We start from the raw sequence: 26,176 nt of genomic DNA, 5'->3' as shown, positions 1-26,176 counted from the left end.
TGAACCAGCTGACCACCCATGTGACTTGCAGAGCTGCTGGACACGACTGAAAATCTCATGGTGTGGAGAAAGAGGTGATATTACCTGGCGTCTGTAGCCTGCTCACCATTTCTGTTTAAGGCTGCTTTAGTCGCTACAAGCAAAACACGCCCAAATCTCTGAGTGAACAGTCGGCGGTCTAGTTGCTTTGTGGGATGCAGGCACCAGGTTTCAACATGACATTTTTAAATCGTCCATTGTGAGTCCAACAGTGCAGTTGGAGTACAATGCTAAATCTGTGAAGTGCTTAGATAAACTCCTAAGTACGTTGTTAAAAAGTTTGAATTTGACTGCCACAATAGCTCCTGTACAGTCAGATGGCTGAGAGGACAGTTCTATAACTTTGAGTGATCTTTCATGCTTTTAGGCCGTAGAAAGTCCTCTTTAGTAATAAATGTCATTTTGCATGAAAGGTTTGCAAAAAAGGGACAGTTTTGTACACAGAGAACAAAATGCTGTACAACAATTCAACCTGACTGACTGAAGGGTCAGAAAGAGACAAAGAAACCTTTGGGCAACAGTTAAAGTGATAGTTCACCCAAAAATGAAATTTCACTCAATATCTACTCACCCCTGTGCTGATGTGAGGATGGGTGAAGATCTCCAGTTCACAAAACACTCTTGAGCTTTAGTGGAAAAAAGCGCAGCCAAATCCAGTACAATTGAAGTGAACAGTGACCAGTTTTAAAATGTAAAAAAAGAACACAAAACCCCCCAAAAATGTCTCCATACTGCTTATGTGATGTAATCCAAGTGTCCGTAAGCCGCAACATTAAAATATGACCCAAAAAGATGATATTTACACCATGTTTTTAGCCTAAATGTCAACTGTAGCCTCTCAGACCTGATCCGTGTGAACATGCCTGAAGCAGGTACACAAGCTCTCATCCAAGCAGCGTGATACAAGATATACGAGATGTCACGATACCTTCACATCTGTGTTTACATGCTACCTGGTAGCAACTCAGACAACAGAGAGAGATCTGCTCAGAAATAGTGACCTGTGCTGCTTGGGCAGATCAGGTCTGAGAGGCTTGTGACTAACGACTAAAGATGTTAAGAAAAATTTGTGCTGTAGCCTTGTACCTTGAAAAATTTTAGTGGATTTGTGACGGCAGCTTTTTTTTTAAAAAAAGTATAAGTTTGGACTTTGGACATTAATGGCTTAATCAGTTGGATGGTGAAACATTACAGAAGTAAACGTGCATTGTGTTTAAGTTCTATACTGAGAGTTGTATAGGATGGCAGAGCGTGACTTATTTGTTATCATTTGTAGTAATATTAATTGGGCATTGCTTTACATTTGAATCTATGTTAGCTCCACCCCCAGAGGCCATGGCACCCTTAGCATTTGTCTATATTGCCTAATGGGCCCCTGACTCTGACTCAACTCGTGAGGTGGCTAGAGATTCCCACCCTGTAACCTGTGGTTACTCTTAACACTGAAGAATTCTTGATGACGTTCAGCAAAATGTGTTCCCGCTGTCCACTGAGCAGTTTCTAGGCCAGTTATGTAAGACTAGTCCATTCAACACAAGTGTCTCTTTGAGGTTATAAATCATACATAGCTTGGAGAGTGAGATGAGACCCGAGGAGACATGATTCATACAAGATAAACGTCGTCATACAGGATCAGCTAATCTACTTCTGCTCTTCTGCCGTCAGGGAGGCAGTTTAGGTCCACCGTGACGCAATAGTAGTGAAAAATAATTCACATTTTCCTTCAATGACATTATGGCGGAGTGTGCTACCTGCTGTTACTCTGATGGAGGTGGGGTGTATCTGTCGGAGGAAAAAGGTGAGGATGACGCCTCCGGCGCTGTCGAGAGCTGAATACCCTGGATCTGTCTCTCCCTCCATCTCTCCATCTCTCCGTCTCCTGTGAAAGCTGCTTCTCTCGTGTGGCCTAGGCAACAGGCTTTTTCTATAGGACCGTTGCCGGGGTAACATAGAAGCAGAGCAGGGCAGAGTGAAAAGGAGTGAAAAAGGAAAGGAAAGTGCAAGAAACATGAGAGGAGAACAGAGCAGAGGGAAGACGAACGGGGAGAAGGGGGAGGATAAAGAATAAAAAAGAGAGGAAATGGGAGAGTAGAGGGTGCAAATGATGGATGCTGAGTTGATCTACACACATGCACATGCTGCATGAATCATTTTTAGCATCTACTTAGCACGTAAAGTATATCAAAATAATAAAAAAAACTTAAAACCAGTAACAAAATGCACAAAATGATCATAAAAAGAATCCAAAAAATGTAAAAAGCTCTTGTTTCACTCTGGGATAGCACACACAGCCATAGTGTGTACTTGTAGTCACTAACACACCGCATAGAATATACCATGTAAGAGACAAGCTTCCAAGAATTTTTTATAACCACACGTAAAGGTTACACACGCACATTTACTCATATTTACTTGACTCGTCTCCGCCTCTCTCTCATACTCTCTCTCTCTCTCACACACACACACACACACACACACACACACACACACACACACACACACACACACACACACACACAACAGTAGGTGAATGATTGTTGGCAGGTTTGACGTCATCCCATCAAATGAACCTTTACAATATAAAAAGGTCAGGCAGCGTTGCAAAAGCTTATCTTTCTAGGCCAGTTTTCCATCAGGTTTACAATGGAGGTTTCCATGTAACTGATCACAGGCACTAAAAGGTGACAGTATACAAAACTGCCACGTTTCCACCCGGCACTTTTTAATTTTCATGCCGTCTAACATGTTTGCTGCTACAGGCTGTATGCAATAAATAAAACAAATCTCTCAGAGAATTAAGATAATTCATCACATTTGAGAATGCCACCTCATCTGCCTTTCACATTAGACATGTACACAGCAGTACACAGCAGTACAACTAACAGAAGTAGAATCAGGGTTTATAGTAGGCTTTTACATACAAGGAATTTGCTGTGGTAACAATAAACAGTACAAGTACACATAAAGATGAAAGAGGCACAGATAGAAAGATAGCAAACATATAATATTATAAGAACAATAGAAGAAACAAAATGACGCAAACATTTAGGATGTTGCGTAAAAACCTGAATAAAAACAGAATGCAATGATTTGCAAAAACTTTTTGACCTGTTTAATTGAATACATCCAAACTGATTAACTTGATTAACTTAATTGTTTTTTTTATAAATATACACTCATTCTGAATTTGATGCCTGTAGTATGATCCAAAAAGCTGGGACAGGGATATTTTACTGCTGTGTTACATCACCCTATATTTTAACAACACTCATTAAGGATTTGGGAACTGAGGTAACTGACTTTGGAAGTTTTAAAAATTCAATTTTTCAACATTTTTGCTTTATATACAACCTCAGTTGCTCAGTGGTCCAGGGTCTCTGTTGAAGTATTTTGCGATTCAGAATTCACCACGCATTTTCAGTGGGAGACAGGTCTGGGCTGCAGGCGGGTCAGTCTATTACCTGAACTCTTTTACTGTGAAGCCACGCTGGTGTAACATGCACGATGTGTCTTGACATCATCTTGCTGAAATAAGCAGGGACATCTCTGAAAAAGACATCACCTGGAAATCTGTGTGCACACAGATGTGACAGTTAGCCATGACGCCATGGGCACTAACACAGCCACTTACCATCAGAGTTGAAGTAGAAAGAATATGTGAACATGAGATGTGTGTTAATATAATGCGCTGACACGTTTAGTCATATAAATGTGGCATGTGAATAGCTGTGGGTGGGGGTGGAGGTGTGGGAGACACGGGATCCCAGGCCTTATTGATGAGTCCAGCTGTGGTTTGAAAAAAATCTGTTCTGATTATATGTATCTACAGTACATAATGTTTGTACATTATATACTGTATAGTGTACTGGCTAGATAGGGAAAGTGTTTTTTGTCTGTTTTATTGTATATTGTACATAGTATTTAGTTTTTTCATTAGTATCCCAAAACAATCCTAAAAATATTAAAGACAGTGCCTACCCCAGCGACGGCCCATTCATCTTGCTGCAGTCTGGCAAGAGATACAGAAGTATCCAATTCCAGCTTCTTCCCTCAGACTTTGAGACTGTTTCATTAATCTTCATCTCATTTCCATGTAAATTAGTTGGATCTAAATTTTGTTAATGTCTGCAGCCAAACTACTGTATATATATTTTTTATGTGTTTTTTTTTCTTGAGTAGCACGAAGGAAACTAGATGAAAATCTCTATACAACCCTGTTGTACAATGATACGTAAAGCTCTTGTGTCTTGTATATTCCTGTATTTTATTTTGCTACAGAGTGCAAATAGAGGGGACACACACAATATATATTTACAGATTAATTCTGAGAAGTTGAACTCTAAGTCTGCCTCTGTCCTCCCAGGTAACCTGCTGGTGATAGCTTTCGTCAGTTACTTCGGGGCCAAGCTCCATCGGCCAAAGATCATCGCAGTTGGTTGTGTACTGATGTCCATTGGCACCTTCATCATCGCTCTGCCTCACTTCATCATTGGACGGTGAGTTCAATTATAAACTGAGATAATCATTCATTTTTCCATGTATTTTTCAAGCATTTTGATTCAACACATGTAATGCTTGAGTTTCCAACACATCGATAACAGCTACTCAAGAGCTACATAGCACATTCATTAATCTGTTGGCAATGTTGATTTGTTGTCGATGTGATATATTTTTCCGAGTCCGCTGATGGAGCCAAAAATGAAACAGCCTTGTGAAAATTTAATTTTGGCTTACGCAGACCGTGTGTAGTGAAGCTGTGGTTTCCATGTTCATCTCATTCCTTTACAAGCTCTGCCAGTTTTTCATGCATCAAATTCACATCCACACAAAGACTCATTATTCACTGTATCACTAACTGGTTAGATTAAAGGAACAATATGTAATAATTGCAGTTTAAAATGTAATACATCAATCAAATATGCAGTCATTAGTTGAAGCGTCCCCTCCTACCCAGACTCAAAGATGCTCAGACAGGCTGCAAGACGTGCGTAACATTCCCTGTACTGTCCCTGCCACTGCCACAGGACATCTCCTCATTTGTCCTGCAGTATGGTGCATAGAGGGAAGCCTGTTAAGAAAAACGCGGGGCTGTGATTGTGTTCAGGCTGTAATATGTCAATTGAGGGTCAGGTTTGGTTTGGTTACTGGACAGAATTTTGTCTGGCTTTCCAGGCCCGATTAAAGCTCTAGTCAATGTAAAGTTAAGCACAATATCCCACAAAAACCCACTGCTCTGAAAATATAAACTTCAGTGACTGCCTGCCTCACTGCCTCCCAAACTCCACTAATATATTGATCAATTTATAAAGATCTGCTCCTTCTAAAAGATTAGAGAACTAATCCAGAAAACATTCTGCATTAATTTGAATTCAAGTTAACCTGAAACGGGAAAACAACCTGTCACGGACTAGAAGCTTGACTGTGGGCATAAAGAACTGTTCCATGTTCTGAGTATCTGACTGATGTTCTGGGGTGAATTTTCAAACATGGAAATCCCCTCACACACACCAAAAAAACAACCAAAAAAGAAATCCTTAACAACCCCCCCCCCCCCCCCCCAAAGAAAAACTCTTTTTGTGATTTTGAATGTGAACCTGAAATCAAACAAACAAAAATATAATATAGAACCCTCATATATGTCTGAGATGTGTATTTTTTTGTGTGTGTATGTAATATGTAATAAATATGTTAGAATTCTATGTAAATTGTTTTATTGACAACAGATTTTGTTCATGCCAATAAAGTTATTTTTGTTCATGCCAATAAAGAATTGAAAAAAAAAATGACAGTTCAAAAGATCAAAGTACACATTCCATTCTGTGCCTGTGATGACATCATCAATGACATCATGACATCATTAGCATATATAAGCCAGTATTTGGTGCAGACATTCAGATAATTTGGGAAGGTTTAGTAAGTGACACAGTGATCAGAGTGATCGAAGTCTACACAACAGTATTTCTTTGGAAGAATTTTACTAGTGCAACAAAATGAATAACGTAAGGTGTGGAAGACGTAAGCAGCAAACAACACCTGGAATGCGGGTCACAGCCTCGAATCAGAGGCCAGCAGTGTTCGATAGGCCTGTCCACAAGTCCCGGGCAGACCTCGAGCAGACCCAGGAGGAACACCCATCAGAGATGGAGCGTCAAGACCTTCAACAGCAAGTTTCAGACCTGACCAACCAGGTGGGTTGGAACAGGGCCAATGCTGTCTGTCAGGAGAACAGGAGAATCCAGTACGAACAACAGCTGGATGAGACAAGAGAGAAGTTTGAACTACAGAAGACCCTGAAAGAAATGTTCATCAACAAGGGAAAGGCAACCAAGGCAGAGTTGGAGAGGCTGGAAAAGTACAGCGATCCAGAGACGCTCTCCACTGCAAGGATCGCCACTATGGTGAGAACAAGAATCAAGAGAACAAAGAAGAAAGAGCTGCAAGTGGATTATGAGGAGCTCCAGGTGGCGTATATAAAAAGCCAAGAAAAGTATGAAGCTAGCCTCCAGGAGGAGAAGAGGAAGAACGAGCTTCTCCAAGATGAGCTGGCGAGGATCAGATCACACCAGGTCCATGAAACTGAGGTCCTCTCCGCCAGACAGCAGCAGGCTGATGCCCTTCAACGTGAAATGGAAAATGAAAGAATGCAGAAGACAATCCTGCAGAACAAGTACGAGGGGCTGCGTAAGTTATATAATGAAAGCCAGGGGCAGTTAACAGCTGAACTGCAGGCGGAGAGACTCAAAACCAGTCAACTCCAAGAAGAATTTGAGAAGTTTAGAGCTTCACAGCACACGATTTGTGGAAAGTATGAAGCTGAAATCGACAGTGTGAGGCAGCAGGCTGAAACGGTTCAGCAGGACTTGAAAAAGGAAGTCGAGCAGAAGGCGGTCCTTCAGAAAGAGCATGACGAGCTGCAAGAGGCACATGCTCTCAGCCTGGAGCAGTTCAGGGCTGAGCTGCAGAGACATACTGACAAGAACGAGTGTCTCCAAGCAGAACTGGAAAAGATGACAATTTCAAATGTCGAGATGCAGCAAAAATATGAGGCTGATGTCAACACAGCCAGACAGCAGGTCGAGGCCATCCAGGAAGAGCTTCTGAAAGAAAGAGAGGCTCACAAAGCAACAATTACAGAGGGCCAGATTGTCATTAATGACATGAAGGCTGAGCAGGACCGCCATTGCCAAGAGCTGGAGCAAGAACTCAGCATCCTCAAGCAAAATGCCTCAGAGAAGGAAAAATACTTTGAAATGCAGCTGGAGGAACTGAAAGCTCAGCTCAACAGTCAGATCATACTCAACCTTGATCTTTCTGCTGAGCACGAGGCTGATTGTTCTCCCAAAAATCATGAGGAGAAGAACCATGAACAGTGTCAGCAGGAGCAGCCCAGCTTGAATGTAGCAGTCACTGAACATTCAATGGAGGCTGAGATCTTAGAGGATGAGTCAAGGAAGCAGGAGGAACCCATACCAGCGGAACCCACCGTCTCACCCCAGGCTGAGGCCCCAGAGGCAGTGCTTCCAGTGACAACAAAGGCACCCTCATTCCTGAAAAGAACACGCCACTTCCTGGGACTGAGAAAGCCAGAAAGCTGGAAGAAAAAGAAAGAGAGGAACGAGGAGTGAAACACACAGTCAAATCAAATCAAATCAAATCAAATCAATTTGATTCGATTTGATATGACTGAAGCCCAGCCCCCCCCATCCATCCCCCCCATCCCATTCATTTCAATTCAATAAATACATGAATGCATCATATTTGATTCATGGTTGTGTTGTTTGTATTGTATGTAATGTGTTGTATTTTGCTGTACAGCCAAGTGTTCTGGCATCCTATTAGTTTTTCAAGTATTTAATTACAGTTTGTCATTTAGAAACAGGTTTAAGGTACAAGCTGATAATAATTGCACAGGACTGACATGAACGTCTGGTTGTGTAATGTGGTCAAATCAAAAATAATGGATAGTGAAAAAACATGTAACTAAAGAAAAATGAGTTAATAAGAGAAGTGTTTGTTTGAAGGGAACATTGTTAAGGTGCTGGTGTTCTACTGTTACCTCTGATGGTAATGATATCGTCTTACAGCACTTTTAATTGACCCACATTTATTATGTTTAATGCACTGACAGCATTAAAAGGTTTTATTCAATACACATAAGGACAGTGAAAAAACCAAGCAAACATTTGTGTCAGGTTCTAAGAAATTCCCTCAAGATGTTCCTGAGATATCCTGTTCACAAGAATGAGATGGTCTGAAAACATAATGCCTCGGGCCATAAAAACACAATGGCATTAAAATAAGAATTTAAAAAAAGGGTTTTTCAAGGTTTCTTTTAAAGAATTGTGAATCACAGAGGTCCTTCAGCGTACAGCCACGAGTGCACAAAAAAATGAGGCCAATCGGTCCAGTAATATCTAAGATTAGCTCTGGCTAAGATGTACATCCAGTGATTACACATCCATATGCACACACAAACAGAAAAATGAGTTAATAAGAGAAGTGTTTGTTTGAATTTGTTATGTTTATTATTATTATTTATTACGTTTGATGCACCGACAGCATTAAAAGGTTTTATTGAATACACAGAATGACAGTCGAAAAATAGAATTACTGCCTCACAGTTGTTTGTCTGCAGCAAGCAGTCAAGTTACAGTTTACATTCATGTGTGTCCAGACTGATATGATGTCTGGAGTGAAGAAGGCATTTTATATGGAACCCACCACTATATTGATCTGTAACTTTGAAGGAATTTAATAAAAGACATTAACAGTGTCAGCAGTGGAATTAAAAGACCTGCTAAAGTGTTACCGGAGGGTCGGACTGTCATTGAAATAAAGAAGAAACGTCTCAATATGAAAATGACGTAAGGGACAAAGAAACGACTTGCCACAGTCACAGTAAGGGGCGATCGATGACTGCAGCAAAAGGGGAGAGAGTTTTCATCACAGAGGCAGAGGACAGAATAAGTGAGGATGTTCATCTGGACAGAGACTTCATAAAACTGCAAGTGCAGATACACGACCAAAACACCTGACAGCAGCTAATAACAGATCATTGAATGAATGATGATAGACTTTATATGTAATAATAATAATAATAATAATTATATTATAATTTGAAATGTAGTCAAACAGGATAATGTCGACATAATTGTGAAGTGTATTTTATTTTTCAAACTCAAAATGTCTTCAAACTAATAAAATATAGAGTCATTACTGAAAAACTTCAGTTTGGAGAGCAGCAGACTGACTGCACATGACTCTACGACAGGTCTGGACCACTCGGAAATTGTGTTTATATCTGAAGGAAAATTCAAAACACGAGAAATGCCAGAAGATCTCTTCAATCACTCGTACACACTTAAGAACAAATCTGTTTATATGAGCTGTTCTTGCATGAGGCCTATTGTCATATTAATGTGTCATGTTATTTTCCATTTTTCTTCTTATGTACACTATATACAGCCTGAGATAAGATGCCTTCATTATTTTTTCATAATGTACAGACTTAATGTACCTACAGTAGTATTGTTTGGTCAGTGCACTGATTCCAGCACAGTGATCTGTCTACTTCTAGTCAGATTCACAGATTGTATCCTATGACCAAATGAAAATTGAAAATGTTTATGTTTTGTGCACAGCTATGAATTTGAAACATCAGTGCGGTGGGTGGTGAACTCGACACTGAACCCCTCTCCTTGTACTGTGGGCTCACCAGCAGACCACGGTGGTAAACTGCCTCAAGTGCCAGCCACAGGTGAGCATCTAATCACACGCAAACACGCACACGAGTGTCGACACCAGACAGGTAAACACGTCCGTTCATACACTCATCCTCTCGTCCAGGTTGTGAGGGCGACTCCAACCTGTCGATGTGGATCTATGTGCTCCTGGGAAATGTCTTGCGGGGGATTGGAGAGACGCCTGTGCAGCCACTTGGGATCTCTTATATAGATGATTTTGCCAGTGAGGAGAACGCTGCGCTATATGTTGGTAAGAAAAACATCACCCAGTGGTAGAGATGCACTTAAAGTAAATGCACTTGGTGATTGATATTCCATGTGCATGATCTGCAAAATGTAATTTATAAAATGTGCAACTTGACCTCAGAACCAAGGAATCATTTCTACTCCTCTCAACCTTGTCCAGTGTATGTACTTAATAATAAGTTTTCTATCACTAAGCTGTGATGGGGCTACATTTTTTCTGATACATACTGCATATAACAGCCATTCTTGAGAATTGGAACAAATCATGTCTTACCAAAGAAAAACCTTAAAATTCTTTATGCCAATGCTCTTAATTCCATTTTTTGGTGAAAATATATTCTTTAAGGATTTATATATATATATATGAAATACATGTAAGTTAAGAAATGTTTTACTTTGCATTACTTTTTTTTATTTCTAAACTTGCTCTATGCCAAAAAACTAAAACTGCCAATATCTACTGAAAAAAAAGTGCTATTAAAATCATCTGTTTTAAAATATTTTTTAATGAAAACATTGGCCCTGTAAGGTTGTGTCCCAGTTTTCCATCAAGTCTGTAAGACTTTGACAAAAACCTTATTTAATAAAAAGGGTTAAAAAGGGTCAGCCATAAAAAGGCTTAGCTACACCCTAAAGACCCCTGTCCCACTTCCTGGTTTTAAAAAAGACAGGACTATTGCTTAGCACTGGTAAACTTTCTGTTTTTTGACAATCTCATTAAATAATATTACTATCAGATGTGTTTCTGGGGGATGGAAAATCTGATAGAGTTGCTATCTACATTAATTAAAAAAAAAAAGACCATTTGCCCATTACAAGGTTTAATAGCCAAGAGTTTGATCTTTTAAAATGTATTTTCCCAAAACCCCCTTATTAAAAAGTTCTGTCCTGAGTTCACTAATAGTATTAGATTTGGACACATAATACCAAGTCTCGAAATCACTCTGAAATCAAAACGAGGATGATTTCAGACTAAAATGAAAACATGCATGTGACACTTATTGTTTAAAGAAATTATTAAAATTTGGCTGCAGCCCCACACGAGGCAGCAAAGTGAGAGCATGTTATAGTATCTCACAATACTACAAGCATGCTGAAAGCCCCACCAACAGCATTTCACAAGCATTTCAGCAGTGGAGCGTTTTGCCCACCTGATCATGTTTACTTGCTCAGATTTTGTTGATTGGGTCCTCTTTGCTCTTTGTGCTTTTTCCATGGACAGGCAGGCTATGTGGCTAAATAGTTTCCTTTCAGTCTGTCTTTATGATCGTGAGTTGGCACGGTGTCTTTTATTTTGAAAATTAACCGGATTCTTCCTGCCGTTTCTGTGTCTGACTTCCTGCCTGTTTGATCTGCTCTGTGCTAACTGACGTGACATCCAACAAACGTGTAAAAATGTGTCTGGATCTCTGACCAGTGTGTGTGTGTGTGTGTGTGTTTCCTTTGGATGTGTGTATCATATCCTAGGCTGTGTGCAGACCATCTCGGTGGTCGGCCCTGTGTTTGGCTACCTGTTGGGATCCCTTTGTGCCAAAATCTATGTGGACATTGGATTTGTAAAAATGGGTAAGTTTAAGTACATTTCCAAGTATTTTAAGGTCAGACCATTTTGTACATTCACAGACTGTCTAGACACATTTGATATCATTAACCGTGATTCTAGACTCACAGAGAGCTTGTGTGAATGGATTTTTGTTCTTACATAATCAAACATCACATGGGAGCCCATACATCTTATGCCTACCATGCGATAGAAGACTTTGAAAAGACTTCTGAAAGACTTCAGTCTGACATCCTCTCACATCGAAAGGCATTTTTACCAGAAGTTATTTTGGACTATTTTGGTCCCCACTCTTGAATTTTTTGTTGATATGTCTGTGCATTTATTTCTCAGTACAGTGATTCTGAATTTTCCTGTGATAAATTATAACAAAGATCTATCTGTCTGTTTCTAACACAGACTCATGCAGTGTAGTTTACACCACAGAATTACAGATAAACATCAGACTTTATGGTCAAAGAAAGTTTAAACTTCTGTCCATATTCACATGCTCTTTCTCTTTCGCATGACATGAGTTTTTTCTCTTTCTTACTCTTTCTGCTCTGAGAAGTAAATTCCCGTGTCCATGAGGCTGTTCAGGTGTCTCCTCTGGTGCTCAGTACCATACACCAGCACCCTCGCTAGTCGGCACCAGTAATATTAGTCGTTTAAACTTTTTATCAATATTTTATTCATGCATGATACCAGTTAACTGGTGCCTCGAAGTTGTTTTGGGCCACCCGCCACTAGTTGGGGCTGCGGCCCCATCAGACAGCAGCCCCTCTTGCCATACACCATAAGCGCATATGCCCTGATGACCTGGGCAACCCCAGATGTTTTTATCAGCAAGTTGGACAGATGACAGCTCAGAAAACCAGCACGGTTTGGCAGTGTTTTAATCTAGAAAATGGAAATAATGTTGAATGTAGACTGTGACAGAATAAACTGATGTATATTCACTCGTCTGCAGCGACATGTGACCACATTCAGCACAGACACGGACATTAACCTGCAAGCAGAGTAGCTGCTGATGCTGCTAGCACTGCTAACGTTAGCCACGGTGTTCATCAGGCTGGCAGCTAACGTTAGCTCCGGGTCATTTACCCACAGACACTTTTTGGTCTGAAAAGGTGAAGCATTTAGTGAGTTGTTGTCATGTTTGTAGGTTAATACGTAAGGCTTGTACTGCACAGCTTAAAGCAGCACGCATTTCAGCAGCATTTAAAGTATGATTTGACGATTGTAGACTGATTAACGGCTTCAAATGGCTCTTAGTAGGCACAGTTTTTTTGGACAGTGTATAACATCATAAATTAATAAATTTTAACCGCGTTCTGGGTGTTCTGCATTTTATGGTCAGGGAAATTAGTTGCCAGGAACATCCCTTGTTTGTAGCGACAAATACACGAGGGCCCCCTGGCGGGTGAGGCCCCAGGCTTTTGCCTACCAATGCCATATGATAAAACTGCCTATAATTGTTAACACTTGTTGCATAAAGCAGTTGTTTGTTCTGTCAGTTTGTATCATATTTACCTATGAAAGACACTATAATGTTAGTGACCAGAGTAAATGGGAGAAATCCTTTGTATATTTGAGATTTTTCCGCACTTATTGCCAAAATAAATCTTTATTTTGTCATAGTGAATTATTAGGCTACAGCTCTCTGGTGTAGCAGTAAAGCAACCAATGTCATGACACTTGTAGTTTGATTAAACAGAGCTCAGAATTCTTTCAAGGCCAGACATGTAAAGTAGGTCTTTTTCACAGAGGAGAGAAGGTGCAGGTATAAATAATAAAATGATGGATGAATATGGTTTTAGGGTTTTACTGGGAGTTGAATAGAACAGAGCCATCTGTAAGGTTATTAGTAAAACCTGCACTTTTCCTACTGTTCAGACCAAATTGTCTGCTCTGACAAAGGCCTTTTCATTCATAAAACTGAGGCATGATATTATCAGATGTGACCCCGGGGTGGATTACAGGCGGGATATGTACATCTCACAGGCCCAGAACAGGTGTGCGGGATTAGCATCAATTAGCTAATGAACACGGTATGTTGAGGGGAAGGGAGGACAAAGACTACAATCAAATAGAGTGCAGCAGAGGGAGAATCAAGACAAAAAAACAGAGAAAAAAGGGGGGTGGTAATGAAGGCAATCAGCAACAAAAAAGTTAAAAAAGGGTTGTTGGAGAGAAACTCAAATGAAGATGAACAATAGGCCTTTAAAAACATAAAGGTAAGAGTGTGTGTGTGTGTGTGATAGAGTGCTTTAAAAAAAATACAGCTTCAATGTATTTTTTTTCCCACAAAATATGGATCATATTTACAAAAAAAAGGAGAAACTTCACCTCACATATTTTGTCTTGTTTGGATCATTTCATTTAAAACTAGTGGACTCAAATAATCTGAAATCTAAAAAATCAGCAGAGGAAATTATGACAAATGACACCCGTGTTTCCTCACTGTGAACAAGCAGCAACTGGTTTTTAGGTGGAAGTGTCCGACTACGGACGATAGTAACAAACGGCTTCTGGATGAGGATATAATTCCGGTACCTGCTACAAAAACTCTCCATGACATATTATGAAGCTTTTCATCTCAGAGAATGTTGTGATTGTATTAAAATCAATCAATAACTGCTAATCTTAATTTAAAAATTGATGTCTTCGTGGAAAATTGGAGGCCTATGACACTTTATCCCTCTAGACTTAAAAGTAGTAAATGTACTTTGTAAAAAATGAATAAATAAAAATGTTGCTTTCCTCCTTATTTATAACGTGATGAGTGTGAAAATGAGGATTGAACACTCTGATGGCTTATTTACCAAATTAATTGGACTTTCTTAATATTTGGAGGATGTCTGAATGAATAAAGTGAAAGTGGTGGATCAAATTGTGCATATTTTACAAATGCAGTCTTGCTGATTTCTAATATAATTTATTCTTGCTCTTTGTTATCTAGTATTCCTTATTTCAGTCTTGTTTTTTTTTCTTTTTTCTCTGCATAATTATTGTCTCTATTCATTATTGGTATTCTTATATAATGAAATAAAAGAAATATTTGTGATTAAAAGGCTGACAGTTAGAGAGAGTTCAGTAAGTTTTAAAAAGCATGTTAAACTAAGTGAAAAATGTCTCCTGTTTGGTTTATACAGGATCTGTGTTTAACCATAAGCCATTAAAATGTGCACCACATTTCAACCTAAGCATTACATCACCGCTGATTTATGTCTCATTGTCTGTGTCCCCCTTACAGAAACCATCACCATCACTCCAGCAGATGCCCGCTGGGTGGGGGCCTGGTGGCTGGGCTACCTCATAGCTGGCGTCATCACCCTGCTGTCTGCCATTCCATTCTGGTTCCTGCCCCGCTCCCTGCCCATGTCCGGGCCCCGGGGCCCAGAAAAGTGCACACCAGAGCAGACAAGTTTCATTAAAGACTCTCCTCTTCTGAAGCACAAGTATCCTGCAGACGACAATACAAGTTTCATAGAGATGGCCAAAGGTAAGGATGGGTTTAGTGGTTTGCAGTAATTTATATTTCGTGGAGGGCTGTCTGAAATACTGAATAATTACCCTGTTGTGTGATTCAGATGGTTTATCAGATCAGTGGTCCCTGTAGGTGTTTCATAGATTTAAAGCCTCTATATGTAGAAATAAATGTGCTGTAGAGTGAACAACATATGTGGGGCTTTTTCAATTGGCAGGAAAACCCAACATTTCCTGATTCTGCTGGTTCATAATAAAAGCATATGAATAACAAAATAACAAGGGACTTTTATTGTGAAGAATTAATAGGAAATGAAATGTTTATTTGACAGTTTACAGCTGCTCAATTTTATCTAAGCTAGTCTTATATAATTATGAGAAAGACCCTGAACTTGGAGGCAAATCAAGCCAAGCCCGCACATGTTTAGAAAAGGGATGTCTGTTTTTTTTCAGCAAATAAAAATGTATGTAACCACAGTATTAGATCAAAATTCTATACATGGGGCTTTAAGATTGAGATCGCTTTATGAGAGGTCAGACTGTGGAAACTGCAGTATTTTAACAACTTTAAGGTGCCTTTTGGAGGTTTCTTTTAAAGAAAAGTTATATTCACTTTTAGTTTTCCTCACCAAAATGGACAGAGCTTATCCTTGATCCTAATAAGTGTATTCAGTGCATTTAGTTTGTCATAAAACATTTGCAAAGGTAACTGTAAAAATATGCATGAAATCATGCATTGTTTATATCTGTGTTTATTTGCTAGATGTTTTTATCTCTGCCTGTGTTCCCATTTTTGCTGTCTTTCTGAATTCCATTTTATTTTCAGGAACAATTTGCAACGTAATTATAAATGCGCAAAAAAAAAAAAAAAAAAAAAGTAGAGACAATTTAAACTCTTAAGTTTTTAACTAAACTTCAGTTGTTTTGCTTATCTGTAATCTTTAGTTCAGATAATCTAGTTTTCTTCTTTAGATAAACTTGTATCTCTGAGTTTTAGAAACTCAACAAAATGTACTTAAAAATTTGGTCACAGTGAGCTGTGAGTCTCATTTGTCTTTATATTTGTCTGAAATTTAATTAATAATAATTATAATAACAATTAATAAATGGATTTAATCAAACCCTCATTCACTGTCACGTCAGCGAATTTACTCAAACTCAAAGATTTGAGTTTATATAATGAAGAAAGGTAAATTATCTCAACAAAAGATTAGTAGTTGGTAAAACTTTTCAAAACCTAAGAATCTGAGTTGGGCACAAAACTCAAATCTATTATGTATGCTGTTAGTATGCCTTGACATTTTTGTTTTACTGTATACTGTAAAAAAACAAAAGAGAGAAAACTAAAAACTAGTTAAGATGCATAAATAACAGTGGAAAGCCAGAGCTCAGAAACTATGAACTAACTAAGATTTCTACACAGAACTCTATATAACATTTCATTTAAAGAGAAGGCAGAGGTCTCTGTGTGCCCAGTTAAGAACTGGTACTCCACTGCAATTAAGTTATGTAGATATAAACGTATCCCTGAGGAGCAACATACACAGTATGTGTTCTTTGTGTTGTTGAGGATGACAAAGTAATTCCTCCTATTCTTTCTACAAAGGCTACAAGTGCAAACACTGCACTAATGAAATACAGACCAGTGCATTTGTTGATTTCACATCTCAGGAGGAGGTCACCATTAATCATTTCATTAACTGTTAAACCTCATTTGTGGTCTGCAGGCAAGTGTTTCACATTGGAACAACATCAATACATTTTCAGGACAGACTAGCAGAAAACAAGTATGCCATTTGCACAAGGAATGTCATCTACCCTGTGGCAAAACACTATCTGAACTTAGTAACAGGAAGTCTACATTACCAACGTTTCACATTGACCAGAACCGTTCTTCCATATGAAAAGGTGACAAACACAGTAAACTTTATCAACAGGAAGCCTTTTGGATGTGAAAACCACAGGCTGCTAAACATTTAGACCTAATGAGAACCTACATTCTGCTGCCTTTTTAGTTAACTTTTTTTCTTTGTGTAATTATTTCCAGCGTTTATATTTACACTGTTGCTCTTTAAATACATTTTTGACGTATATTGTGGGCTAAACAACGCCATCTGCTGGAGTGTTTACACTGTCCACACCCTCTCTAGGCCAAGTGGAAGTGGAAGATCCCCATTGGTGGACAACCAATATAAAAGGACCTTTTGTTCCATTTGATCCCCAGATGAAGGCGAAGCGCATTTGTTTGTTTTAAGGTCTAACATGGTCGTGCTGTGACAATAAAGGCTGTGGAGTTTTTTGAGTACACGTGTCCCAACTAAAGAGCAACTAAAACAAATGTGTTTGCTCATTGGTAGGGTGTCTGTCCCATGTACTGAGGAGTCCTCTGCAGGGGTTCCCACTTGTGGCCCTTTGCTGCATATCTTGTCTACTCCACCTCTCCCCATTTCCTGTCATATCTTCAGCAATCGTATTTGATACAAGGCACGAAAATACGCACAAAAATCTTTGAAAGAACAAACACATTTTGAGTCTGCAAACAGTTTTAATCTTTTAATTTTGTCCTACTGTCTCTGGATTCCTCTTTCGGTTCCTACCACATCATGCAGACAGAAAGGAGAATGTGACTTAGCAGAAATTAGAGATGGCAGTCAACACTCGCTATTACACTGAGATATCTTAACATTCTCTGATTTCTATCCCTGTACAGACTTTATTCCAACCCTGCGAACTCTGCTGGGACACCCTGTGTATCTGATCTACTTGTGTGTGACAATCATCCAGCTGAACTCCCTCATTGGCATGGTCACCTACAAGCCCAAATACATCGAGCAGCACTTCAGGCAGTCTGCCTCAAAGGCCAACTTTCTCATGGGTATGGTACATGCACCCTAAATATTGCTCTGTGTCGCATTAAACAATTTTTGTTTCTATTACAGCTTGGAAAATCAGCACATAACAGACCCAGAGGAGGCGTTTGCTTGGTTCAGAAGGAGAGGAAAAAGCTCTTGGATGTGCCTGGTTAATTCTAGTGTTCACACTGAAGAGATGACACATTTAATATGTTTACAATTCCTAGCTTTTTCCCCCAGTTCATTTATGATGTTTCGCATTTGCTGAATGAAGCAGAAAAAGCTCTTTGGAGAGAGGATATTGTTTAAAATAAAGAACTGGGTTGGATGCGTTTCTAATTCAGCCTACTAGCTGCCGCAGCTACACAGATGGGAGCTTTGTGAATGTGCAAAGTGTTTTGCATATGAAATGAAATATCTAATGAAGCTGATAACATAAGATGAAAGTATCTACGTACATGTGGTCTCATCAAGGGAGATGCCTGCACAGACCAGACTGGCTGCATATGAAAGAGAATGCATTATTAGTGACCAGAGCTAATGACATGGGTATAGATAAAAGACTGCGTCTTCACATTGATGTTCAATGGAGGTATAAGAGACGAGACTAAAATAAGACAAAAAAAGAGGAGGGCTGTTTTTTTTGATCAAGGGAATATGGAATTTTGTTTTTCCTCTGAAAGTGTTGCAGCAGTTTACTTGCATGTTGTGTTAGAAAGTGTCAGATAGCTTTGATGCAATAAAATCCAGATTTAGCCTTTAACTCATTAGTGATCGTGCATTTTGCTGTTTCTCTTAATCGCAGGTGTGATCAACATCCCAGCTGTAGCGCTGGGGATGTTTTCTGGAGGTCTGCTGATGAAGAGGCTGAAGCTGAACATCATGGGGGCGGCCAGGTTTGCCTTTGGCACGTCTCTGATCGGTTACATCCTGTCGCTGTTCTTCTTCGCGATGAGCTGCGAGAATGCCAAGGTCGCCGGGGTGACACTTTCATACAACAGGTGAGGCGCAGATAGTCACTGAAAAAAGAAGCAACTTCAGCATAGAACATTCTCTGCTTTGCTTTGCCAGACTTTGAACAATAAATGCCAAGTGCAGTGTGGTAAGTCATGCATCTATAGTGTCCACAGCTGTCTGTGTACGCCTTCATTTGGGAATGATATTCAGGGTGCACAGACAGTCTCCATGCTCCGCTTTACATCTTACATCTTACTCTGCCCCGAGACCCCTCAGATCAGAGAATGTTCTAAAGTTCTGTGGTCTAGGCTTAAAACAAAGGGAGCTCATGCTTTTACCGTTTTAGCTCAAACATTGTAAAACAAATCCCCCCTCAACATCAGATCAGCTGAATCAGTTTAAAAAGCTTGTAAAAACCAATCTGAACAGACTGACATTTGTATTACGTTTTCCTGTCTATTTAAGTATTTTGATGCTGTTCTTGTACATTTTGTTTTATCTCTCTGTCTCCAGTTTTATTACATTTTCTGTGTATGATGTCCTTTCAAATTGTTTTAGTTTTTAGTATCCTTATCTAGTGAGCAAAGTGCTCAGCAAATGGCACAATCAAACAGATGTGCAGCAGGCAGATCCGCCTGTGCTTACATCTGGTGATAAATGCATTGCAGTGACACTGTTTTAGCAATAATTCTAATGTATCTCACCTCCTACATAATCAAATTGTTTAATAATTGATGTTACACAACAGCTTTGCACTACGTTGTTTCAAATACAACCCAAATTCCAAAAAAAGTTGGGACATTGTGTAAAACAGAATACAAGGACTTGTAAAAACTTTCCAACCTATATTTAATTGAATACAATACAAAGACAAGAGACTTAATGTTCATTGTTTTTTTGTACATAATTATACACTCGTTTTAAATTTGAGGCCTGCAACAAGATCCAAAAAAGTTGGGACAGGGACAGCAAAAGCAAACACCTGTTTGGAACATCTCACAGACAAACGGGTTAACTGGTATGATTGGGGTTTTAAAGGAGCATCCTCAATAGTTATTAAATAATAGTATTTATAGTTTCAGTTAGAACATTAAATGTCTTGACTCTGTACTATATTCAATTAAATACAAGTTGAAAAGTATTTGCAAATCATTGCATTCTGTTTTTTTTATGTTTTACACAATTTTTTGGGAATTGGGGTTGTATGAAATATGAGCTACTTTTCCTACAGAGACAGTTGTAAAAGATGCAAGCTGACTCCTGGTAATGTGACGTCTTTTTTCTAAAAGAAAACAAACCAAAACAAAACTACAGACTATTATAATCAACCAGTCTGCTGTGAGTAGACATCTATATAGTTATACTGTAGCAGCCTGGTGTTGTTTTCAGGTGATTTACAGTGAGTGGTTGTGTGTAATGACACTGCACTCTGGGGCGGCACTTCTCCGACGATTTATTAACAGATCATTGGTGCTGTTCTGACCTATAAAACAAAGTGTTGATGAAAACAGTGACACACTGTATTCGCTGCCGTTTATACCTTCTCCCAATGTGTTCCAACATAATCTTTTAATCGGGGTCCACATTCAGACCTGTAACGTCTACTGTTGTCATTGCTGTTGTCGGCCCACACTATACCTACTCACAGACCCCCACTAAATTTAAATGCACCCCCATTCACTTTTTTCTGGAACCAGGCCTGCTTTGGTACCAGCTCTACTGAAGCCTATGGGAGATGGATGGAGAAAAAAACTAAAACCTGCCTCTAAAAGCACTATAAACAGATGGACATAAATGCACTTCAGTTTGTATTTCTAGGATCGCTACGTTCAAGTACATCTGGTTGGAAATAATAAAACAAATGCATCTTAATTTCTTATTATCATGTCAATTTGTAAGAAAAAAAAAGTTAAACTAAGGGTACAAATGTGGACTAGTATCTAGGCAGAATTGGCACCAAACTTATATAGGTTTCCATGGGGGCCACACATGAAAGAACAGCATGAGAACCGCTAACAGAACAAGCAGGAACATGCAGACTGCTGTTTAACACTGAGGCAACCAGTAGGTGATCACAAGCTTTAAGCTCAGCCAGAAATAACATAGCACGCCAACAAAAAAAATGTCCCTGTGTGTGCCCGATGCACCGCTGAGTCTTAAAACTGAGCTTCAGCAGCAGACACAAGTGAAGTGACACTGCTGACAAAACAGATGAAAAGCAGCCAGATGGGTACAAAGTGCTAATTAATCTACAGTGAATGTGCTGAAGCTGGCACACGTTTAAAAGCCAACACTGCTTGTGGTAAATAAAATGTCCCATTATTGAGCCTAATCCCCACTAAATCGTGGCCTCAAACCACCTTCACACCACCGGTGTTAGAAGAAAATACCGAAAAATAACATCTAATGATAGATTTGTCTGCATTATTTCTTTAAAGGCATAATACGTAAAATTTCTGCACTGAACTGTAAATGACTAGACCTATATCATATATTTTGTTGAGCTGTGCACTTGCATTAGCCAAAATGTTTCCAACAATGTTCAAACTCTGATAAATCCGTAAGTTTATTTAAGGTAACTGCGTTCCATTTGGTCTCTCTCAATGGCCTCATACCCCCTTTACATCCTCTAGTCGCTACAACTTCCAGTCCTGCATCAACCTGTCAGATTTATTTCACAATAACAACTTGTTCGTTAAACATTATCCCGCTTAATATGCGGTTACTTACCAAAAAAAGTATTTGGCACAAATATGTGACACAAAATATTAATTTTAAAATGATTTCTTGGCTTTATTTCACAATAGTGACCTGCTCACTGGACATTATCCTGCTTGTTACATGGTTACGTGCCAAAAAATCAATAATTTGAGACAAAATATTCATTTTAAAATGATTTTAATGATTTAACAATGATTTTATGGCTCTTCCAGAGTCAATTAGCAGAACTGTGTCCATAGAGACAGTATTTCATAACACCGGTCTGTTATACAGAAATAACAGACTTTAGAATGCTGTAATTGACCAATCAGAATCAAGTATTTAACAAAGCAATGTAATAACACATGATAATGTAACTTAATGTGGCTCAATGTGAATAAAATTTAAATACATTACCTTGTGAATTCGATTTCTGCCTGAGTTATGTCAGATTTTCATCTGCAACAACAATGAAGACAACAACTCCCATGATCCTAAGCTACTTCACAAACTCTACGCCCTACTATGTCTATTTAATCTTTCTATTATTTTTTCTTGCTTTTTGTGGCATTTCTTCTTCTTTGCTTTTCCTCATCTTTCAAAGTTTCTGGCTGGTTGATTTGTTGTTTGCACATGACACTTGAAACTGCTGCCCTTATATGGATTTAATAGGGTGTTTCTATATGCAAATTGCAAATTTTGATGGACGTGCATCGAATTTAAGATCCAACACAATTCATCAACATACTCAAGTAGGAAAAAACGGACTTGGCTATCAGTCTGCATTTCATGAATTCCACAAAGGATTTTCTTATTTTCCTCTTAGTGCTTCATTTAAGAACAAATATAAGAGAAAAATAAGAAAACATTCACACATGAGGCTCATTGTGTTTTTTCTCAAATGCATTAAGATGTGCATCATTTTCTGTCTGTAATGTTACTTCAGCCTACAGTATTCAGTTTACTAATGCATCACAATGCTAAGCATTTATGCTATATTTATGTAAAGATTGTTACAACAAATTATGTAATGATATAATAAATAGTTGCCTTTCATTTGTGCTCTCTTTTCCTTACAGCGTGGACACAATATCTTACGATAAACACTCAGTGTTCACAGCCTGCAACTCAGACTGTTTTTGTTCAGCGAGCGACTGGGACCCAGTCTGTGGAGAGAACGGCATCACATATGTTTCTCCCTGTCTCGCTGGCTGCACCAATTCTGCTGGCTCAGGAAAAAACACAGTAAGTTAACAAGGTGCTCAAACTATTAAAAAAATTACACGTGGAAAAATAAATTTATAGTGTTGAAAACCACAGTACTGTGAAGGCTTCAGTAACGTTAAAGGGACAGCTCACACCAAAGTCAAAAATAGCGTTTTTCTTACCTGTAGTGCTGTTCATCTAGATAGTTCTGGCATGAGTTGCAGAGTTTTTGAGATATCGCCTGTCTGCCTTCTCGCCAATATAAAGAGATTAAATGGCACTGTGCTTGTGGTGCTCAAAGAGCCAAAAAAAAAAAAAAAAACACTTGAAAAACTCAACAGCAATGTATCTTTCCAAAAGTCATGACCCGGTTCCTCAAGATAATCCAGAGGCCTTGTTGTGAGCAGTTTCTTGTAGGAACTACTTTCTTTCTATGGTACAATTTATCATCACTACATTCATTGTAATAGAAAGAAAGTAGTTCCCACATGAAACTGCTCACAACAAGACCTGTGGATTATCTTGAAGAACCAGGTCATGAGTTCTGGAAAGGGACACCGATTTCAAATTTTTTGAATGTATGTTTTTGGTGTTTTGAGCACCACAAGCCGAGTGCCCTTTAGTTCCATTATAATAGAGAGAAAGCAGACATCTCTACAGCTGATATCTCCTTAACTCAGCCACTGTATTTTTGATTTTGGGGGTGAACTGTCCCTTTAAAACAGTTTCAACTAGCCTCCATAGCACAACCATGTCTGGTTCACAACATTGGTACAAACCTAAAACTGAACGGCATGTGTAGTCAAATACACTTTGGAGGCAATGAAGTTTTTTCAGACAAAAGTGGCGATACATTTTTCTAATGAATTAGTCATGTATGTGCGACTGTGTGTGCATGTCTCTGCAGGTCTTCTCTAACTGCAGCTGTGTCGGCGTGGCTGGTAACTTTACGGCCAGTACAGGTCAGTGTCCTCACACGGACGACTGTGACAGGATGTTCCCGTACTTCCTGGCTCTCTCTGTCATCACTTCCTTTATCATCTCCCTTGGAGGGACACCAGGCTACATGCTTCTCATCAGGTCAGATTTGAATTTAAAATATGATTGAAAAAAGAACTAGGTTATCAATAATAACACTTCTGTAAAATGTCAGTCCCTCCAGGATTTCTCTTTTTTTTTTTGGAATGCTGTCGATTTCACGGCATCTCTTTTTAAAAAATTGTGATTCATGTTCATGTGAGGTTAGATACTGTAATAGCATCAGTTATATCAGAACTGGAGAGTATTTCTAAGAACAGAGAACGACACTGAAGGCTTTTATACATAGAAGAGTCATTTTCGGCAAGAGTTTGATCTGATTGGTTGAAATTAGGTTGGTTCATTCAATCAGCCACCAGGTGTTCTTTTCAAAGTGCCTGCCCTTTTCCAAACAGTTTCTAAGGACGACTTCCCAGATGGTTCTGAGTAACAAACTCATCTGAAGTTACAGCTTATAACTCTCACCCTTTTAACAGCACATCACATTTAGCAGGATAAGATCATTACATTAGCTACATAACTTCATGTGGCCTGTCTCCATTACAAGCAAAGACTATTTATTTAGTTAGCTTTGCTAGGGTCTCACATGCTTGCCTTACCTTATTTATGCTTCCTTTCTAATATCTCACTAACTTTATTCACTTTCTTCGAATGTGTGTGAAGCTGATTTGTCATTATTTCTCATCAAATATAAAAATATAGAAAAGCAGTAGTAGAATATATGATGAAATGGAGCAGAAAAAGAAGGAAGGGGAGCAGGAAGTGACATTAACGGTAACAAAAACTTTAAAATAGAATTGAGTCAAGTTGTTGGTTGCCTCTGAAGCAGGAAATGTTACTCCAGTCACAGTAATGATGTTAAAGTTATAAATCATATTAAAAATTTAAGGATCTTTTTTAAGGCCTCAAATGTTGCTACATCCAAGTTAATATAACCCATATTTCTAGCAGCGTTTGATTGTGGAGTTCTTCAATAAAATGTTCACATTCAATGACAGTTTTCATGTAATTTGTTACTTTAATTCAATTACTTTGTAAGGAAGTGGAAAATTCTTACTTTGATTTACTTCTAATGACTTTTCCAGACCTTACATCTGCCTGAGCTGCTTGTTTCCAGGAGTCATGGGAAGTTTTTATTCCGCTTCCTCAGGCATCAAAGCATTGAGAGACAATGATCTGGGCCGTTGATAAACCACTGCCTGTTACTGGCAACAGCTGTGTGTGTGTGTGTGTGTTTGTGTGTGTGTGTGTGTGTGTGTGTGTGTGTGTGTGTGTGTGTGTGTGTGTCACACAGTGGCTTTATCAAACAGTCGGTTCAAAAATAGTCAGTTTCCAATCATGAGTTTGTTGAGGTTTGATGTTAATATGGTAGTTCTAGGTACCAGGAGAACATACTCTTTGAAGTAAACGTTGCAAAAGCGTTCTTGGTAGAACCACCAGGGTGTGTTCTAGCAAAACCTTGGAAATATAAAAGGATTCTGATTAGAGCCCCCGGGGTAGTTTCTAGTTAAAACTCTTGGAGTATATATAGGGTTAATGGTAGAACCCCCAGGGTGGACTCTAGATAAACCTTTGGAGTATAAAGGAGGTCTTGGTAGAACCCCCTGAGTGGGTTCTAGATAAAACCCTTAGAATATAAAAGGGTTCTGCTTAGAACCCTCTGAGTTGGTCCTAGATAAAACTTTTGGACAATAAAAGGGTTTATGGGTTCATGATAGAACCCCTGGATGGGTTCTAGATAAAACTCTTGGAGTATATATAGGGTTAATGGTAGAACCCCCTGAGTGGATTCTAGGTAAAACCCTTGGACTATAAAAGGGTTCTGATTAGAACCCTCTGAGTTGGTCCTAGATAAAACTCTTGGACTATTAACAGGTTAATGGGTTCATGATAGAACCCCCCAGACTGGCTCTAGATAAAAGAGTATATAAGAGTTCTTGGTAGAACCCTCTGAGTGGGTTCTAGATAAACTGGTGGAATATAAAATGGTTATTGGTGGAACCCCCTAAGTGGGTCCTAGATAAAAGCATATAATGGGGTTCTCTGTAAATCCTGCAGGGTGGGTTATTGTTCGCACCCTTGGAGGGTGTCAAGGTTCTAAATAGAACCCCTGTTTGGAACCATTACACCATCAAAGGAATCTCTGTAGAAACCCTCACTGGGGGTTCTGGGTGAAACCTTTCACGATGGTTCTAGGTATAACCCTTTGTGATGGACTCTAGGTAGAACCCTCTGAAAGAGTTCAAAGTGGAATCCTTATAAAAGGTTCTACTATGGAGACAAACCAAAGAACCTTTATGGTTCTAGCTAGCACCTTTTCTTTCTAAGGCTACGTGGCTAACTGAGCATCACTTAAGTCCTTGAAG

General features: G+C 39.0%; 2 protein-coding genes across 2 annotated transcripts in view; both read left to right on the top strand.

Annotated features, from left to right (window-relative positions):
• The window catches only part of LOC146329221 (solute carrier organic anion transporter family member 1C1-like), a 67,843-nt gene that overhangs the window by 36,405 nt on the left and 5,262 nt on the right, over positions 1-26,176 (top strand). The window contains exons 4-12 of the mRNA XM_084718156.1: positions 4,403-4,535; positions 9,681-9,796; positions 9,886-10,032; positions 11,496-11,594; positions 14,825-15,073; positions 17,768-17,932; positions 18,715-18,910; positions 22,646-22,811; positions 23,644-23,852. Of these exons, the coding sequence (XP_084574282.1) occupies positions 4,403-4,535; positions 9,681-9,796; positions 9,886-10,032; positions 11,496-11,594; positions 14,825-15,073; positions 17,768-17,932; positions 18,715-18,910; positions 22,646-22,811; positions 23,644-23,852 (1,480 nt within the window). The remainder of the gene's footprint in view (positions 1-4,402; positions 4,536-9,680; positions 9,797-9,885; positions 10,033-11,495; positions 11,595-14,824; positions 15,074-17,767; positions 17,933-18,714; positions 18,911-22,645; positions 22,812-23,643; positions 23,853-26,176) is intronic.
• LOC146329222 (uncharacterized) lies at positions 5,634-7,664 on the top strand. Its single transcript, XM_084716253.1, has one exon. The coding sequence runs from the start codon at positions 6,030-6,032 to the stop codon at positions 7,662-7,664; it is 1,635 nt and encodes a 544-aa protein (XP_084572379.1). The 5' UTR covers positions 5,634-6,029.

This window comes from Lutjanus erythropterus, chromosome 4 (assembly GCF_056507025.1).
Source record: "Lutjanus erythropterus isolate fLutEry1 chromosome 4, fLutEry1.hap2, whole genome shotgun sequence".
Classification (NCBI taxonomy): Eukaryota; Metazoa; Chordata; class Actinopteri; order Lutjaniformes; family Lutjanidae; genus Lutjanus; species Lutjanus erythropterus.
The sequence above is the reverse complement of the archived record's forward strand: the minus strand, read 5'-3'. Positions and strand labels throughout refer to the sequence as shown.